The sequence below is a fragment of the Peromyscus maniculatus genome, chromosome 11, assembly GCF_049852395.1.
Source record: "Peromyscus maniculatus bairdii isolate BWxNUB_F1_BW_parent chromosome 11, HU_Pman_BW_mat_3.1, whole genome shotgun sequence".
In the NCBI taxonomy this organism is placed as follows: Eukaryota; Metazoa; Chordata; class Mammalia; order Rodentia; family Cricetidae; genus Peromyscus; species Peromyscus maniculatus.
This window is the reverse complement of record NC_134862.1, coordinates 61,538,034-61,557,364: the sequence shown is the minus strand read 5'-3', so window position 1 is coordinate 61,557,364 and position 19,331 is coordinate 61,538,034. Positions and strand designations below refer to the sequence as shown.

General features: G+C 46.5%; 1 protein-coding gene across 3 annotated transcripts in view; it reads left to right on the top strand.

Moving 5' to 3' along the window:
- Rgl1 (ral guanine nucleotide dissociation stimulator like 1) overlaps nucleotides 1-19,331 on the top strand; it is a 255,966-nt gene that overhangs the window by 206,935 nt on the left and 29,700 nt on the right. For all 3 annotated transcript variants that reach the window (XM_076547614.1, XM_076547615.1, XM_076547616.1), the window contains 5 exons: nucleotides 5,305-5,489; nucleotides 8,463-8,587; nucleotides 10,207-10,422; nucleotides 13,610-13,713; nucleotides 18,058-18,142. In XM_076547614.1, the coding sequence (XP_076403729.1) occupies nucleotides 5,305-5,489; nucleotides 8,463-8,587; nucleotides 10,207-10,422; nucleotides 13,610-13,713; nucleotides 18,058-18,142 (715 nt within the window). The remainder of the gene's footprint in view (nucleotides 1-5,304; nucleotides 5,490-8,462; nucleotides 8,588-10,206; nucleotides 10,423-13,609; nucleotides 13,714-18,057; nucleotides 18,143-19,331) is intronic.

Sequence of the window (19,331 nt, the reverse complement as noted above, 5' to 3'; positions counted from 1 at the left end):
TCGGCTCTCTCACCTCAAGACCTTTGCTTATAGTATTGCTCTAGTTTCCATCACTGATTCCTCCTTATCCGTAAGATCTCAGCCCCTAGGGAGACCCTCCTGAAGCTTTGACCAGGTTCCCTCTAAAGGTCCCTGGACCCCTATTGTGACATTTACCGCACAGTTAGTAAGTGGATATGGAAAATAAAGAGTGCTCGTTAATGCTAGCTTAGTTAGTTAGTCACGTTGATTCTCCCTGGGGTCTCTCCTGGAAGGAAAAGCCTTCGACTTGACCTTAGCAGGCTCCACACATGGGCATCTGATCATGTGTGTTCCTTTCCCCATAGGCCTTTGCAGTAGGCAGGGGAGGTGATTCTTGCCAAGAATGCCGAGGTAGAAAGCGCCACTGTGGTAGTCCTCTGCCATTAGGCTTGGCTGTTGTTGCTGGCCACCCATCTGGCATGTCTGCTTAGAGTCACACCTCCTTTTCGGACAGAGGAGTCCTGCTCTGTAACCCACCAAAGAGTTGCTTTGGAAAAGAGGTATCAGTGTTCTCTTTGAAGTAGACTGTGGCACATCTCAGGCTTCCCACCTGGTCTCAGTACTCCAGTCCTCACACATTATTAAAGACCATGTCTTCTGGGTAATACTCTAGTTTGGAGGCCTCTAATTGCTCTGTCTTAGTGTGTCCTTTGGGATGTGTGTGTGTGTGTGTGTGTGTGTGTGTGTGTGTGTTTGTATGTGCTCGTGGTCACAAGTACATGTGCAGTATTAGTTCAAAGCTATGACCTTCTTCCAGCAGGCATGGGGTCACAAATGTTGAGGCTCAGTTTGTCCCTATGATTGGTGGCAAATTCTAAGTTGACTTCCATGAGTGGATCTCACCAAGCCATTTTTCCTTTTCAGTCCCATCCTTCTGTGACTTTTGGTAGGTCATTGTAATCAAATTATCAGTTAGGTCTCTCCTGATGTATCTCAGAAGATCTCATTGATGTGTCATTGGAAATCACTACTGATCAGTGTCAGAGAGATGCCGGTGTTTCCGGTCCCTTCTCCGTTAGGGTTCAGCGAGACTGAGTGAGCAAACTGTCCCAGTTGACAGGTGGTCCTGCTGCTGAGGAGTTGTGTTTTCTCTCCTCCCAGCCCCTTCTTGTTCTGTGCACAGGGCCGAGCGACTTCTCCAGTTGAACAGACACACTTTCCTGTGTAGTCGTGGTGGCAGCCGGGATCCCCCTTCTAATCCTCCCGTTTCAGTCCTGTGAGGTGTGGAGCCAGGCAGGGACGGTGGAAAAGCCGCTGTCCCCTTTCTCTGTCACATGTGCCATGTCACTTTCCTTCTGGGAATCTTAACAGCCCCACATTTGTATCTACTGCTTGTTCTATCGAGAATGGAAAGTTTCTTCCCAGGCCTGGCAAACATAAGGCCACTGTGGGCCTCGGGCAAGGGTCCAGGCCTTTCCAGAAAGCCTTCTTCCCTGGCACACTGAGGGGCACTGCTGATGGGAGGGCAAGGGTCTGCGTGTGTTGAGTTACGCTGTCTCTGCTGTTCTCTGACTTCCTCCTCCTCCTCTTCCTCTTCCTCCTCCTCCTCCTTTATTCCTCTTTACTGTGGAAATGCTTTTCCTGTCTAAGATCCCAGTGGACTCTCAGCACCTCCTTAGGCTAGGCCGTAGCAAGGTCATTGTTAGAACAGATAGATGAGGAACTCACCATAGTGAGTTAAAAGTGTTAGACTACAGACAGAATGGGCATGAGTCTCATAGGGATCAAGGTCACTCCAAGGTTTCTCTTTTTGTGGCTCTTCTGAATCTGTGACTTTTCTTGGACACTGACTACAAAATATGCTTTGGGGAACTACTCACAAATGGACACAGACATAAACCAAGACACACATCTTATAATTGTTTACAATTACAAGAACATGAAAATTATTTAATTATCTGCCTGCCAGAGGAAGACTCCTTAGATTCTTAGAGGTGTACCCATGCAGCAGGACACAGTGTTCATGAGAAACCATAAGATAATCTAGAGGCGGTGACTGGAGAGGTGTCTATAACATACTGATAAGTGAAAAAAATGTTGATTTATATTTGCATATCGTGTATACTGACTATGTGTGTACAGACACAGAAATGCCTGGAAGTATACTATACACTAGTAACGAATCATGGGGTTGGAATGGGAGTGGAAGGTGGAGTAGATATTTTGCTTTTTAGTTTATGTAGATTTGTGAGAATTACTATTTTATGATCTTATAATTTTAAAATAAGCAATTACTATCAGTTAGGCAGTAATTGAGACGGTAATATCACTGACTTACCCATGAGATTTTTTTCTTTTCTTTATTTCCCTTTCCTTCCTTTCTCTGGACCCCTCCCCTTTGTATCGCTGAGAAAAGATTTCATTCTGTAACCCAGGCTGACCTGAAACTCACCCTGGCACCCAGACTGTCCTGGAACCCAGGCAGCCCTCCTGCCTGAGCCTCCAGAGTCCTGGAGTTACAGGCAAGTTTGACCTCATGGTTAGATCTGTGCTCCTTTCGACTTCTGGTGTGTGTGTGTGTGTGTGTGTGTGTGTGTGTGTGTGTGTGTGTGTGTGTGTGTGTGTGTGTTTCTGTGGTTTTCATCAGTCTCATTGGAAGACTGTATTCTCACTGAAATGGGGAGGGAGTCGTGATCAATTCTCCTTTATCTTAAGAACCACAGAAGTGTTCTGTAAGACTCTAGCTGGTGTATGCACAGGCCAGCTTTTCTGTGTTCTGGTGTCATCCCAACTCTGTGCCCCTCATGGTTCTGGGCTTACTGCTCATCCAAAGGAAGGGAAATCACTCACAAATTGTATTTTTGTTATAAAAATTAAACTTTAGATGATAACTTGGTTTTTTCTTTTATTTATCCTTTGAGAGTTTCACACATGTATATACTGTGTCTTTGTCATATCCCCCGTCCCGTCTCCCCTCCACGCTTACCAAACACCTCCCAGCCCATGCTCCTCTGGCTTTTTAATACTCTCCTTCTGTTCTTCGACATCCTACTAAGTCTAGTTAGTGGACTTGTGGAATGTTAGCTGCTGATAAATGTTGGAAACTATGGTATCTAAGTCTGATAACAAAAAAGGAGCAATAGTTAATATAGTATGAGGGCCCCCAAAATATGAAGCCACTGAGTTCACTGTACTTGTATTTCCTTCCTTCCTTCCTTCCTTCCTTCCTTCCTTCCTTCCTTCCTTCCTTCCTTCCTTCCTTCCTTCCTTCCTTCCTTCTTTCTTTCTTTCTTTCTTTCTTTCTTTCTTTCTTTTTTTTTTTTTGAGACAGAGTCTTACTATGTAGCCCTAGCTGTCCTGGAACTCATTCTGTAGACCAGGCTGGCCTCGAACTCACAGAGATCCACCTGCCTCTGCCTCCCGAATACTGGGATTAAAGGCGTATATGCTACTGTGCCCAGCTCATGTTTTCAATTTTAATCCAAAACCCAAGTTATTTTCTGTCAGCTTTCTGGAGGGAAAATAAAGTTTTTGTCAAAAAACTTAAAGATTTAGAGGATTGAATTATTTCTATTATTGTGGTAGTTTAATGTCATTTGTTTCGTGTAGATGATTGAATATTAGCAATTCCAGGTGCCGTAATGTCTGTGGCAGTGAACCAGTGGTGAACACAGTAGAGAAGTGGTCAGTGTGCCGATGTTCCTGCCCCAAAGCTAGGTGTTAGTTAGGTGGGTTTTTGTGGGAGGCATGCCTTGGCTGCAGTTCAGCTCTTTGGTATGAGTTTACAGGATTGAAGTTAAGACACTATGACAGCTGGCTGTAGTTCTGCACAGTGGATAGTAATTTCTACTCTAGTGTTTGATTATATAAACAATTTGTGTGAACTACGGTAGCTTTCCTTTTTTGTGATTCTGTGCATCAAACCCAAACATGCCTTGTGCATGTTAGACAAATGCTGTACCACTGAGTTACAGTCCAAACCCTCTAAAGAACATCTTGTGGGTCTGGAGGTATGGCCCAGTCTGTGAGATGCGTGCTGCACAAGCATTAGGACCTGGGTGGATCCCCAGCACCATGGTTTTTTTAAAAAGAAGTTGGGCATGGTGAAATATATCTATCATCCCAATGTTGGAGAAGCAGAGACAACAGGATTTTTAGAGCCTGCTGGCCAGCTGGCCTAGCCTAATGGTGACCCACAGGTCCCAGTAAGAGACCCAACGAACAAGGTAGATGACTCCTGAGGAGTGACATTGGAGATTAATCTCACACACACACTTTTGTGGGTGAAAGAGTTTTGTCTGTGTAGCTAAGACTAACTGTGGTTTCTCTGCCTTGGGATGCAGCAGATGCCCTGGTTCCTCCTGGTATCTTCTCCAGCCAGCATTGGGGACAATCTTTGCTGTGAGCTTGTGTTGTTAGGGAGGCAGAGTATCTGATTTTGGAAAAGGGACCCAGCCTGGCATGGATCTGACTCCAAAGGAGTGGAGTCTTCTTTGACTATGAAGCCTGGAATGATGGTACTCCAAACAGGTGACCCCGCTGTCATTGCTCGGACTCTGCTCTCCAGGGAGGAGCTGTATCCCAACTTAAAGGCAACACCCTGTGTTCCTTGGGATTTGTCTGTAGCATGCCTGGTACCCAAAATGACCCTGGCTGTCTCTCAGCTCTGGCACCTGGTGTACCTTGGTGAGTCCATCAGAAGAAACGGTGTTGCTTATCAAGTTTTGGGGTGTTTTTGTTCCGTTTTTTTCCCCTTTATTCTTTGAGGCCCTAACTTCTCCATCCATAGTTCCTGACATGTTTCTCATTGTAATTTGAGAAATGAAGGGATAACTTCATGAAGAAATATTTGTGCTTGTGCTGAAGCACTAGCTACATTTGTAAGATTAGACTTACTCATTACCCCCCAAACACAGACAGATTTCTGGCCTAATGGTATCCAGGTATCTCCTAAAATATCAATATGATTAGTTTTCTGTTTATAAATAAAAATTATTTTATTATTATTTTCTATTTATTTATTAGTTCTATTTTTTTAATTCAGGGTATCAGGCTTGGTAGAAAATGCCTTACTGCATCATCTTGACAGCCTAGTTTTATGGTCTTTAATTTGAGCAAATCCACAATTTAGTGGATTGTGTTCAGATTGCTTGGAAACTACTTTTGGGACTCTTTAAATCCTCTCCTCATTTTTCTGCCTTGGATGGATTTTTCTAACAATAAAACATTACCAATCCCCCCCCCCCCAAACTCCCGTCAGCTATGGACTGTGGTGTCCAGCGCTTGTTCTGGGTCCCACAGGCGTCCGTCCAGGTTCAGTGGCTCTCCGTTTTTCCTTCCCAGTGCTATTGCCTCCATCCTGCGGGCCTGGCTTGACCAGTGTGCGGAGGACTTCCGGGAACCCCCTCACTTCCCTTGCCTGCAGAAGCTGCTGGAGTATCTCACCCGGATGATGCCTGGCTCCGACCCAGAGAGGAGAGCACAAAACCTTCTTGAACAGTTTCAAAAGCAGGAAGTGGATTCCGACAGTGAGTATCTGTTTGGCCCCAGGTAAAACTAGATTGGGATTCTGCAGTGTAGAGATTCCCCATTTGTTGGCTGAATAAGAAACCCTGGCACCCTCAGAAACCTGGGGTAGGTGTAAAATGGTTGAAGTGTTAACTTCAGAATCTTGAAGTTTTAGAGTGAAAAGAGGGATTTTCAAAACTGCCTCCAGAACTTTACAGATTAAATTGTGAAGCCAACTCAGAGGACCGAAGCCATTTCCCGGGATTCTTCCTGTTACCAAGAATAGAGTTTCCTTGATTTTTTGTTTTTTAACTTTCGCTTGTCAACATGGGCCATGCTGAACATGAACTGGCCACTTATTCTCTGCCTAACATCTCCTATCAGATGTAAACCTGTCTGTCACAAACAACCACACCATAAGGCTGGCAAGGATTCAAGTCCATTTCCCTCTTTCAAAAGCTTGGAGGGGTGTTTCTCCTCTGCGCTAGAAAGCATGACTGTAATGTGTCCCGGCAGGCAGCGTAGATTACTGTCATCCACTCTCTCTAATGGCCGCATCAAAGGAAGTTTCTGAGGCTGTTTTTTCCTACTGGAGGCTGACCTCTGATTTCCAAGGACAAATGCGGGGGCCACTGTTGCTGGCCACAGAGTGTTTGGACTGCCAAGCTCTAAAGAAATTAGTCAAGAGGTTCCATCAGGTTTCCCGAGTGATGAGATAGCCCTTCACTGGGGTGCAGTAACAGTTCCCATGGCGGCTGACCCACTTGGAACTTCTGATGGGCACTTCCTTGAAGTAATGCCCGATTTCCTCAGCGAGGGAAAGGAAACGGGTCCTAACGCAGATAAGGGATGCCACCCCAGAGCCAAAGAAAACACTAACTCCAAATTCCACTGGGTACCTGTTGAACGGTTCCTATGTAGTGGGGACTGGAGAAGGGGAATGCAATTGCATCATTTGGCTCAGATTGCCAAAGGCTTTGTATCTCAGATGACTTCATCTGCCGGGAATGCTTGAATACCCGGGAAGCTCCAGCTGCCAGACCTCAGCTCCCTTCAGGGCCTCAGGCCCAGCTTTGTGCTGGAGTGGAAAATGCTGTTACTGCTGCTGCACTGGAGCCCAGCTCTCCCCACCGGGGCTGCCTCTGGCTCCATGCCTAATTGGGGAACCAGTGGGACCAGTCATTGGCCGTCTCTGGCTCAGGGACTGGAGGCCAGAGCTCTTGGCAGGCAGGGGCAGGGACTAGGGAGGTGGCCTGACTTCACAAAAACTTTTAGAATGAATCTTTTCCAAAGTATGGGCAATCGGTATCAAGAAGGCTCAGGGCCCTGTTTATGGAGTTCAGGGCCGTTCCTGAGTAGGGGTGTTGGGAGCTTGGTTGCCTTGTGCCCCGCCCCTCAGGTCACACTAGAGAAAGTAGCAAGCTCTCCCGTGTGTTTTCAAAAGTCAAACTGTGCTTAGAGTTTTTACATACCCCGTGGAGAGAGTCAGGTGCTGCTGGAGCAGGGAAATCATAGGCCAGGTCCCAGAGAGAAAGGATTAGTCTTCACACAGTTACATTCTGGGTGCATACCAGACTTACAAATGCTTGAATGAATGAATGAATGAATGAATGAATGAATGATGTTAGTCCTTAGCCTGTACTCTCCTTGGCTGGAGCAGGACAGCCTCTGTATTGTCTTACAGGTATTGTGGTACATTGTAGCTGTCGGGAGGCATGGAAGGCCCCTTTGAACCTTTGGCACATCAGACTTCTTACTTCTCCACTGAATGAGAAAGTAGCAGAGTTGAGTGGAGGGAGGGTGCTGGGATCGGGCCAGCATCCTGCACAGGGCGGGATTTTAGCTCTTTAACTGGTACTGGCTTGTATCCAAGATAACAGGAATAGGTAGTGTTGCCCTCTTATCCTTTCCAGACCTAACCCAACCCTCCCACATCAGAGCCTTCAACTCTGAGGTCCAGTCCTGAAATCACAGCCCTGTCACCCGAGTGGGCAGGTAGCACCTGGTACCTGACAGGGAAAGTGGTATAGGCCTCACTTTGGGCTCCCTGTTTCTCAGAGGTAGCTCGGGAGAAGCTGCATCGATGTGATGATGTAAGATGCCTAACAGCGCCCATTCTGAAGAGAAGGGCTTAAAATGTGAACGTGCTGAGGGAACAGTAACACAGAAGGGAACTTCTGCCGAGATGTCATCGTGTGTGACTCGGGTCCCCCACCCCCCACCCCCAGAGCAGAGGCAGGCTTGACAGGAAGGAGAGTGAGGGGTGTGACAGGATGAGGTCGGGAAACAACTCAGGAACTGAGAGAAGATTCCACTTTCAAGTGGAGGCTGGAGGCTCTTGCAGCCGGCCTCTGTAGTAGTGATTTTCTTTGACTTCTTCAGGCTAGGACCCTTGTAACTTTCTGGTGATTGATGATCAGCTATATAGGGTTCCAGTGAATTTAGTTTAATTTCACACTTTGTACACACTCAAGGTGGAAGCTGATAGAAACCCTGAAAGTTTGAGACTGTGAAATGTTTTTGGCAGTTCTATGAGTCTCATGCGCATCTCTGAAACCCAAATGGCCTGTCCTACCCACCAAAGCCTGGCCTGCTTCCTGCTTCCTGCTCAGTCTTAGGCTCTGATTCTGAGTGGCCCAACAAACAGGAATTGTGTGGCTGGGGTGAAGGTATTAGCTCGGTTAGTCCCGGAAGTGATGATGGAGTTGGTGGGAGCTGAGATGAGGGGTGTGTTCAGCTTTCCTTCTGCAGTCTTTGCCTAGGCTAGCCTCTGAATGACTTCTCTGGGATAGCTCAAGGCCTCTGAGCTTAATAAGAATGAGCACACAGGACTGGACCTCCATTTTGCTCCGATATATCGCTCTGGTTCATTTCTACCTGTGGTTTTCTGAAGAGTTAGCTCTCTTCTTCCTGAAAGAAGGAAGTGTAGCTTGACGCCATGAACAAAGCCTTACGTGGTCCCCACTTACTGATTGTTTCCCCACTGTGGACAGATGGACTTCTCAACACCAGCTCCTTCAGCCTGGAAGAGGAAGAGGAACTGGAGAGCGGAGGGTCAGCAGAATTCACGTGCTTCTCAGAAGATCTGGTGGCGGAACAGCTGACCTACATGGACGCAGTAGGTCTCTCCCTGTATCTCAGACGTGCTTCCACTGAAAACATGGAAAACAATACCAGTGGCCCCAGAGGGCAGTGGGCAGCCCTGGGGAATGTGCTAGAGCTCCTTTTGAGTCGTTGACTCTCTGAGAGTCTGTGGCTGCAAAGGGAGGAGCGTTAAGATGCTCTGTGAATCACTCCTGTGAATAATTCAAGCCCAGCTCTTCTTGCAGTCCTGGGTGAAAGTGCATGTTCCTCGGCGCTCAGGTCACAGAGGGAAGTAAGAATTCTAATCCCAGTGAAACAGAATCTACCCTGTTCTGTGGGTATTTCTCTCCCTTCGGACTCATAAATATTTCAAGAGCCGAACTGTTTATTTGGAGGATTGTAGCGGGGTCAGAGCACAAGTTAGGATGAAGTAAATTCATCGCCTCCACATGTGACCGTATCTGGCAGCCTGTTTCCACGTGCGCTTCCTGCACACTTGAAATTTGACTCTTTCTGTGTGCTGTGCATGCGTGATGGTGTTAGTCACATTTCAGAGCTTCATGTATGCCGGAAAACATAGTTAAAGAATTAGCAATTACCGTGGTGGTTTTACTCTTCTGCACTTAACTGAGCTCTGTCACTCAGGCAGCATGCGAAATGGCCAAAGTTTCCATCAATGGGAAAGCAAATAAAGTTTGGAAAGTAGACCAGATAGTCTATATAGAACACATGCTGGTGGAAAGTAGATCAGCTAGTCTGCATGGAGCACATGCTGGCCATCTTTCTTTATACCAACTTCAACACATCTTATAGTGAATTGTACAGCTGATGTAGTCAGCTGTGGTGTTGTTGTTGTACTACTGATGGGTAAGGGAAGGATGAAAAGTATCTTATTTTTACTGCTTTAAGGAAAAGACCTGAAAACCGGGCTTTAGGTCCCCCGTTCTTCTGTGTAGTGTGTGAGGTTGAATCCCCCTCTCCCCCTTCTGTTAGCTTCTTTCTCGGCTTTGAAAAGTGAGAAACAGCTGCACTGAAAGATGTGGCATGTGCTGCGTTTATGTGGCCTTCCTCTCAGGTGGCCCGAGAGCGTCTGTTGGTGTGGCAGACAGCTTGAGTGTCCAGGGCACTCGGTCTGATTGGGAGGTTAAAATAGCCATCGCCTCTGTGTTTTCTATCAGCAGCACAGATCTTCATAGTGTTACTTGACTTTCTGTGCAAGGTGTGGGAATAAAAATGGCTTTGGTTATTTTCATTTTCTTTTGGTCAGATTGTTTTTTTTTCTCAGTTAAGCAGATTCAAAAGATCATGTGGGGTCCAGGTGTGGTGGCACACACCTTTAATTCTAACACTGGGGAGAAAGAAGCAGGTGGATCTCTATGAGTTGAAGGCCAGTCTGGTCTACATAATGAGTTCTAATGACAGCCAGGACTACATAGAGAGGTCCCGTTTAAAAAAATAATCCAAAAAAAAAAAAAAAAAAAAAAAACCCAAACAAAAATACTCCCCAAACATAAACAAACAAGCAACATGTAGCAAGTCAAGCAGAAAAAGATGATTTATCCATTTACAAAACACCGATTTACAGATGTCCCAGATGACATGTTGTGTAAAGCATCTGTGTTTTCTTTAATGTCCGTTCCTCTTTTGTTTCAGCAATTATTCAAGAAAGTGGTGCCTCACCACTGCCTGGGCTGCATTTGGTCTCAGAGGGATAAGAAGGAGAACAAACATTTGGCTCCTACGATCCGTGCCACCATCTCTCAGTTCAATACCCTCACCAAATGTGTCGTCAGCACCATCCTGGGGAGCAAGGAACTCAAAACTCAGCAGAGAGCCAAAATCATCGAGAAGTGGATTAACATCGCTCACGTAATTATCTTATAAAAAAATCTTTGTGTTTGGAAGATGGCCTTCCTGAGGCCCTGTGACTTCAGACCTGAGTTCTCAGACAGGAATTGCACTCTGTTGAGGCCCAGAATCTAGTCTATTGGAGCTGCTGTTCACACACCACGTGACTAGCATCTGACACCGTGTCCAGAAAGGCACAGTCGCCAAGTCATTGTTGTTCTGCTGTATGAGTTCCTAATGTGTTTGAGTTCCAATATTATATACTATAGGCCCATAGGAAGATAGACCACAGTTGATTTAGCTGGACAGGAGTCAGATGACCACGACCTGTGCAGGAGAAGGGTCAGCAATGTGAATGTTATAGAAGGCGAGGGAGAAAAGTTACCTCTGAGTCAAGGAGGACCACATGACTGAAGTCGGCTTTCTCTATGGAAGGGTAGGAGTCTAGATACTTGAAGATCAAAGCTTTCTTCTAGGCAAGAAGGAGCTACAGTCAAAATGAAGAAATGGTTGTGAAATTAGTTGATATATAAATATCCCATTAGTCTATTGTGTTCTGGGCCGTGGTTGACCCTCAACCAAAGCAGAACACATTTTGCTTCACGTCCCATTAGACGTATTTTCCCACCATGCCTTGTTTATAGGGCACACCGCCTGAATCTTTCACATTGTTTTTGACCAAAAAGGTGAAGCCACAAAAGTTCCAGAGAATTTGCCCCATGTTGAGTCTTTAGGCTGGCCTGTCACCCCACACATGCTAGTGCCTGAGAGAAATAAGCAAGAAGCAAAACACAGAAATTGTGGAGAACTTACGTCTCCCTGCTCAAAGTCAAACTTATTTCTCCACAGAAAGTTCTGAGGGAATTTGACACTAGCGTGGGGGTGTCTCTTTCTTCTTAGAATTGTAAGAAAATATTTTTGCCACAACGTTTATTTCTCAAAACTAATGGTCTTTAGGCCCGAATTCCTTGACCTGCTTAGCCAGCCAAAACACAGCATCCCTGTGTGTGGCGTAGTGTGACTCACAGACTGACTTTTGGTTGAAGTTAAATATAGATTGTGTTTTTATGTGATAAAAACTCTGTGGATAACTCATCCCAGAGCATGCGTACAAAGGCAGGAGTCTCTCTCCTTGCTGTGACAGTGGGCTTTTCCCCAGTGGTGAATATGTTATGTCTCTTGAAATCGTGTAGAATAACTTCATAAAACGCTGAAACTCACAGGTGGTTTTCTGCCAAGATTTATTTTATTCTTCACTCATTAGTCACAGTCGATTTCTATTGAAAAAAAAAGTTTGAAAAATGATATTAATTTTACATGTAGAAACGATTTCTGACCTAATATGGGTGTGTATTCTTGGCCTGGCCTCTGGGCTACATTTTTGGTTTTGCATTGCATCTTTTGGAATACGCCTCCTTTTCTGGAAACATGACTGGGTGCTTCATGTGTTCCCTGAAGCCCTTAGCCTCAGCCCGTTACTGAATAATACGTTCCATATGTTTATTACGATGGACGTGATATATCAGGGCCTGGGTGTCTTTATTTATTGCAAGTTTCCTGATTTTTAGAGCATAACTTTGGGATGCTGAACCTTTGTTGAACCGTGCTTTCAGAGTGTGGTTTCCAGACAGCAGCAGCTCTGTGCTCCCTCCCTCCCTCCCTCCCTCCCTCCCTCCCTCCCTCCCTCCCTCCCTCCCTCCCTCCCTCCCCTTCCTTCCTTCCTTCCTTCCTTCCTTCCTTCCTTCCTTCCTTCCTTCCTTCCTTCCATTCTTCCTTTCTCCCATCTCACCTTCCTCTCTCCCTACTTTCCTCCCTCCCTCCCCCCCCCCCTTTATTTCTCTAAATAAAGGCGACATCAGGACATTTTTTTTTTTTTTTTTTTTTTTTTTTGGTTTTTCAAGACAGGGTTTCTCTGTGTAGCTTTGCGCCTTTCCTGGAACTCACTTGGTAGCCCAGGCTGGCCTCGAACTCACAGAGATCCGCCTGGCTCTGCCTCCCGAGTGCTGGGATTAAAGGCGTGCGCCACCACCGCCCGGCTTACATCAGGACATTTTTAAAGACTGGGCATGACTTTTATGAACTACATTGAACTTGACCCTGAAGAAAAGGTTTGAGGCTTTAGTTGGCATGCAGGGTTTTGTCACGCCAAATTGGAGAGTTCTGTGTCTCCTCCATAGTGCAGATCAACAGTGCTAAGCAAAACGATTCTTGAAGCAGTTTGCGTTTCTGACCAACTGCGCTGACACATCTTCCTGAGGTGTTCTCCCTGAAGCCAAACATGCTCACACAGGGTGCTCAGTTGTACGTCCTGGAAAAAGTGCACTCCTGTGCAGAGTGTCTCCTGTGACATTTACCCAGTGTGGTCCCCCCCAGGCCAGCCAGCAGTGAGACCCTCTCTCTACTACTCTGTAGGGTTTGTTTTTTGCCTCCAGGGTCACTGACTACCCACAGATGGGCTTGGCCCCTTTTGGTAGGATACATTTAAGCAAGGAGCCTCTCTCCTTGCCCAGAAAACAACACCCAAAATCTTTCCTGTTCTCTTTCTGTTTTGTTTTAAAACACTGCCAAAGTGAAACTTCTTTTAAAAGCCCGAGTTATTTTGGAAGCATTGAAGTACCAAGGTGTTTCTGAATGTTTACGATTGTGGGACAAGCCAATTTGAAACCAAATGAATGTGTATGAAAATATCCCCCCTTGGCTAAGAGCATGAAAGCCCAAGTTCAACTTGTGGTGAAGTTTTATTGCCAAGTTATATACACCTCGCAGGGCACGAGCTCTGTGTACCATCTGAACTTCTGTGGCTGCTGCCCAGCTCCCCCAGAGCCTACAGGGCACTGTGGTCCTCTGCCTGGATTCCTAAGGCGTGTGTGCGTGTCCTGCAGAAGAAAATGGCTTACCTCCTCTAGTTGTTTTCACTGGGAAAGCTGGAAGCTATAAAACTGTAACAACAACGCAAAATATATTGGCCGGGGGTGGTGGTGGTGGGGGTGGGGAGGGAAACAAGCTTACCGTGCCAAAATCTATAAAGTGTTTTGGTGACTGGGGCGGGAGGAAGGAGCCACTTTTTGATGTCCGGTATTTATACAGCTGCCTATTTAGTGGTAAGAATTCATAGCAGCTGGAATACCTCTAACACAGGAAACCAGCAGCCCACTGTACTACTGATATTTAAATGCCTTTTATGTCTCCTTCGTCACTCCCCGTACAGGAATGTCGAATCCTGAAGAACTTTTCCTCCTTGAGGGCCATCGTCTCCGCACTGCAGTCCAATTCCATCTATCGGCTGAAGAAGGCTTGGGCTGCCGTCCCAAAGTAAGTCCCCCAGCGCCTGCTCAGGTTTTCTCTGCCCGGGCGACCGGCTGCTGCTTCCGTACTGTGGGTGCTTACCATCAGAACACATATTATGTGACCAGAAAAACATATTAGGAACCCCGTGTGCGTTCCAGGAAGGGTATACTAATGAGTTTTGAGGGAGGGCTGCTGCAGGAATCGCACCGATTCTCGGTGTGTGCCAGAGCTGTGATTATCAACCCTGGGGATGATTTGAAGGGTGTGTCTGGATGTGGAGGGATGAGGTTGTGGAGGGATGAGGTTGGGCAGTTTGCGTGACTTCTCGTTATTTTCCAGCCTCATTCCAAAGCCCTAAGCTGCTCCAGGATGTGAGGGCCAACGTGCAGTTGGGACCTTAGTTATTGATGGTTGATAGGAAGTGATTGTGTCCACTTCTGCTTCAGCGTATTAAAAGCTGTCTTAGGTGAGGGGCACCTTTCACGGTGCCTGACTGAGATTATTAACTACTAACATCCTATGCTGTTTTCTTCATACTTCTTGGTCTGACCTTTGGAATAACTAGTAACACAGTGTTATCTTATTCCGTCACTGTTGCTGTTTCTTCCACTTCTGGAACTTTGATTGTGGACCAGAGACTTTTATTTTTCCAAAGGAAGGGACAGATTGTTCCCACATTAGTTCAAATTTAGAGGATGTCTTAGTTAGAGTTTCTACTGCTGTGATAAACCACCATGACCAAAAGCAACTTGGGGAGGAAAGGGTTTATTTCACCATACATTTACAAGTCCATCATCCAGGGGAAGTCAGGGCAGGAACCTGGAGGTAGTAGCTGATGCAGAGGACACGGAGGATGCTGCTTACTGGATTGCCCAGCCTTCCTTCTTGTACCATCCAGGATGACTTGCCTGGGATGGCAGCCCCCACCATGAACTGGGTGCTCGCATATCTATTATCAGTCAAGAAAGTGCCTCCGTAGACTTGGCCTGTAGTCAAGTCTATGGGGGCATTTTCTTGATTAAGAGCTCTTCTTCCCAGAATATTCTCCCTTGTGTTAAGTTGACATAAAAACCAGTCAGCCTAGAGGGTAAGCCTTGTGTCGTGGGTACCAGTTGGGCAAGCTCCATCCAGACCTTCCCAGGCTTGAACTAGTGAGGCTGTCAAGGCGTATCGGGAAGAGGAGTGTGGGAACTGCCTGTCTTCCCTGTATACAGCGTAGTCAGTGTTGAATGGAGGGCAGTCAGTGGACTGTCTAGCTATGGCTGCCCTACGTTTGTGCTGGAGCTGCAAGCCCTCCATGCTCAGTTCCATCATCAGCCAGAACTGATTAAACCCTGAGCGACTGACACCCTGTGTGTTCACTACTTGTCTGGTAACTGCTACCAAATACCCGACCAAAGCACCTTAAGGGAGAAAGGGTTTATTTTGCTTTACAGTTCTAGAGGACATAGTAGGCAGGGCAGTGGGGCAGGAAGTGGCTGGTCACCTTGTGTCTGCAGTCAGAAAACAGAGGGCGATGAATGCTCGTACTGAACTTGGTTTCTCCTTTTTGTTCAGCCCAGGACTTTTGTTCAGCCTGAGGGATGGTATGGCCACCTTTAGGGTGGCGTCGTAGTTACTGTGAAGAACAAAGCAGTTTTATAAAGGAAGACATTTCACTGGGGGCTGGCTTGCTTGCAGTTTCAGAGGATTAGTCCGTGGTCATCATGGCGGGGAGCATGATGGCTGACATGCGTGGCTCTGGAGCAGTAGACAGGGAAGAGGGGGGACTGCATCTGGCATGGGCTTTGAAAGGTCCAAGCCCACCCATAGTGACACACGTCCTCCAACAAGGCCACACTTCTAATCCTTCCTACACAGTCCTGCCAACTGCGGGCCAGCCATTCAAATGCATGAGCCTACGGAGGCCATTCTGGCTCAAACCAGCACAGGCGGGGGTTTCCACCTCAACCATATCTAGACATATTTTTAGAAATATACCCAGAGATATATTTCCATGGTGATTCTAACCACCATCATGCTAGTCAATCCTACAAGGGCCCACATCAGCAAACCAGAGTGTCCTCAGTTTATGCTGGGAAATGGGGTGCCAGGGGACTCAGGCTTACAGATGAGATGAGAAACAACTTTGATTGGTTAGGTAGTTCTTTGATGCTTTAATAAGAAGGAGTTAAAGTGAATGATATTAGTTCTAGCACACGGAAAGCAGAGGCAGGTGGACCTCTGTGGATTGGATGCCAGCCTGATTTATATAGAAAGTTCCAGGCTAGCCAGGGCTGCATAATGAGACCTTATCTTACAAAACAAATCTTTTTTTTTTTTTTTTGGGGGGGGGGGGGTTCGAGACAGGGTTTCTCTGTATAGCTTTGTGCCTTTCCTGGAGCTCACTTGGTAGCCCAGACTGGCCTCGAACTCACAGAGATCCGCCTGGCTCTGCCTCCCGAGTACTGGGATTAAAGGCGTGCGCCACCACCGCCCGGCACAAAACAAATCTTAATAGGCTTTGAGTTGCAGAGCCATAGGAACCCAAACGGCCTGTACTACAAAGCTCCGCTGTGTCAGACCAAACGTGGAAGCGAGGCTCCCAAGCTCACGGTACTTTTCCTGACGGCCACTCTTGGTTTTCTCCCCCTCTCCATTTTCACTGTGCTCTAACTCTGTATGAGAGAGATCAGTTGATTCATTTCCTCGGAACATACATGTAAGGAAGGATACAGGTCCTAAAAAATCACTGGGTGGCAGTCCTGGTAAAGCAGGAGGGGAAACCAGAAGCCTACATCCTCCACCCCTTGACATTCCTCCCCTTCCCCCCATTACTATTCCACGTGAACAAAGGAATGGTCAGATATGAAAATCCAGCCTTGTCTGCGGTCACTGGAAGATGACGGTGGCTTTCATTGCTGGTTGACTAGTTCAGCCCTGTGGAAAGTCGCCCAGCTAGCCCAGGATTTCTTCTGCAGCAGGTCTCAGTCTTAAACGACATGTTCAAAGGCTAGCGCATGGGGGTGGGAGTGGGGGTGGGGCTCGAGAGATGGCTGAATGGTTAAGAGCAGTCCGTGCTCTTGTAGAGGACCCAAGTTCAGTTCCCAGCACCCACATTCATTTCTAACTGTAAGTCCAGAGGGCCACATGCCTCTGGGCTCGGAGGGCACTGCATTAATACACCTCACACACAGACACACATAAACACATAATGAAAGTCATACAAACAAATCTTTAAAATAATTCTCTACTGTACATGTGTGTTAGTTTCTTGGGTTGCCAAAGAGAAGATCCATTCTTTTAGCTAGCTTTTAAAACAACTTTTCAAAAACAAAAACAAACAAACAAAAACCCTGAATCCTGTTGTACATGTGTGATTTGCTGGTTGACTTATGTTTTAGAAAGGATTCCATAGCATATCACTGAAGCCCTTTCCATACAGTTTTGTGTGTTCTCCATGGCTAAATTCAGGGAGTCAAGAGGCCACCTACTTATTTCTTTCTATTGAAATACTTGCATAATTAAGGTCTTAATTGTTTTCTCCAAAACAGAAATAGCTTTCATGGTTGGGTATACAAATAATATTATACTTACTATAATGCAAATAGTCTTAATAATGGCCTTTTTATGATGATAAAGATGTTGTACACGTGGAGATTTGGCTGCTAATCATTTGTGGCCTTCAGAGTCATCCATTCAGTGGCTGTGGAAAGAGGTGTATACAGACAAGCGGGGTGCTCTTGGGGGAGTGCATGGGGAGGGGCATGGGCCTCACAGGTGCTTACATGTTATGCTTCAGTGGTTTTCCTATGTACAGATGAGAAAACTGAAGCATAGCAAAGTTAAGCAACTTGTCCAAGATCATCACTGAGCAAGTTAGTAGGTTTGAGCCCACCCCATGGGTGGGTAGAGCCCATCATGGTTCTCCCCGTCCACTCTGACTCTGAGAAGAGGCATGCGGGCCCAGGGTGCAGAACATCTGGGTGCTGTGTCTGCAGCTCTCTGCAGTGAAAACTACTGAAAACTAGGGCAAACGCTTGGCCATGGCGTCCTTCCTTCTAAACTCGGGTGTCTGGCCAGATGACCTCTGCAGGACTCTGTGTGTGTTATCGGGATAAATGCATTTTAAACTAACTTAAGGGAACATCTCTCTAGAACTTGATGCCTCAAGTGCACTGTCTTTTTTTTAATTAAATATGTATGACTTAGGACAATTCCTCCCATCACTTGGGTAACCGTGTTCATCTTTTACAGAAGCTGTCTACATGAGGACACTCATTAGCTCCATTTGTGTTCCATTTTCAGCACTGCGTACTGAAGACAGCTAAGCTTAGGTGTCTGATTTTTGCTATCTGTTGTTTATTATTTCTTTATCGTTCTTCATAGGGACCGGATGTTGATGTTTGAAGAACTTTCAGATATCTTCTCGGATCATAACAACCATCTAACCAGTCGGGAACTGCTAATGAAGGTGAGGCCCCTGGGCAGCCCTGAGGTGACTCTGGGAAGGGCAGCTTGAAAGCTACTTACGTCCCTTCCGCCTCCCAGGGAAGCAGGATTTGTATCTTATATGTAGTCTAGGAAATGTGGGACCGAGAGAATGCAAAGCCCAGCTGAGCTTTCTCCTTCCACCTTCTCCTTCTTCCCACCCACACAATTGAATCAAAACCGGGGTTCATATGTGCACGTCTTTAACAAGCAGCTACTCAGTGCTGGCAATCGCGTGAATGAGAGGCCTTGGAATAGGGCTTCAGCAAAACAGCTCCTACAATGACAGAGGCCAGCCTGCCATCCCACTTCCTTTTTTGTTTTTTATTTTTTGACCAAATTGCACAATATTTTTCAGTCAGCATTGTTTTATTGAGCACCGGATAAGTGGTGACGCCTGAACTGCCTGCTAGACACAGGGACAGCCTGGCTCGCTCTACTTCTTTAGAAATGTGTCGAATGCCTGGTATTTATAAAACACGGAACTTGTCTTTAGAAAGAGGAGTTCACCGTAGTTGAGGACTGTGGACACTATACAGTAATTACCCCCATAAAGACAGGTAGCTCTACACTCACGGGGGAGTTAATACAGGCCAGCTACTGCCTTCATAGCTGTCTCCCATCTCAGTTTTGTCTTCTTGGTTTTGTAGAGAGCCAGGACCCATAGGTGGATGTAGCATGGCCCAGCCCTACGCTACACACCTAATATGTAGTGTAGCTGAACTGTGAATCCAACTTAGGGACAGTCAGAGGCCTGTGCTTGGTTCCCCCCATGCCCGGTGCAGTGCCTGGTGTGAAGTACCTACACAGAACCTGTTGTTTGACTGCGTGGATTCGTGGGCTTGTCTGTCACATAACTGTGTTTTTCCTACTCTGGTTCCTTGGAGTAGATGATGTGGGGCGGGCGGGCGGGCAGTTTATGCCGGTGCCTGGCTGTGGCTTTTGATTCCTGATGAACTGCACACTAAACAATGATTCCTGTGACTGTATCACTCCTTGTTCACGTCTTTCTGGATTCGCAGACTTTAAGTGGAAACCCATCTGGCTGGAAGGACATTGCTTAGCGGCCTCCCAGTCTGCAACACAAAGCTAGACTCACTGGAGCCACACACTGAAATCCCAATAGCCCTGCATCATCCTTCCAAGGCAGATAAATTGAATTGTGTGCAGCT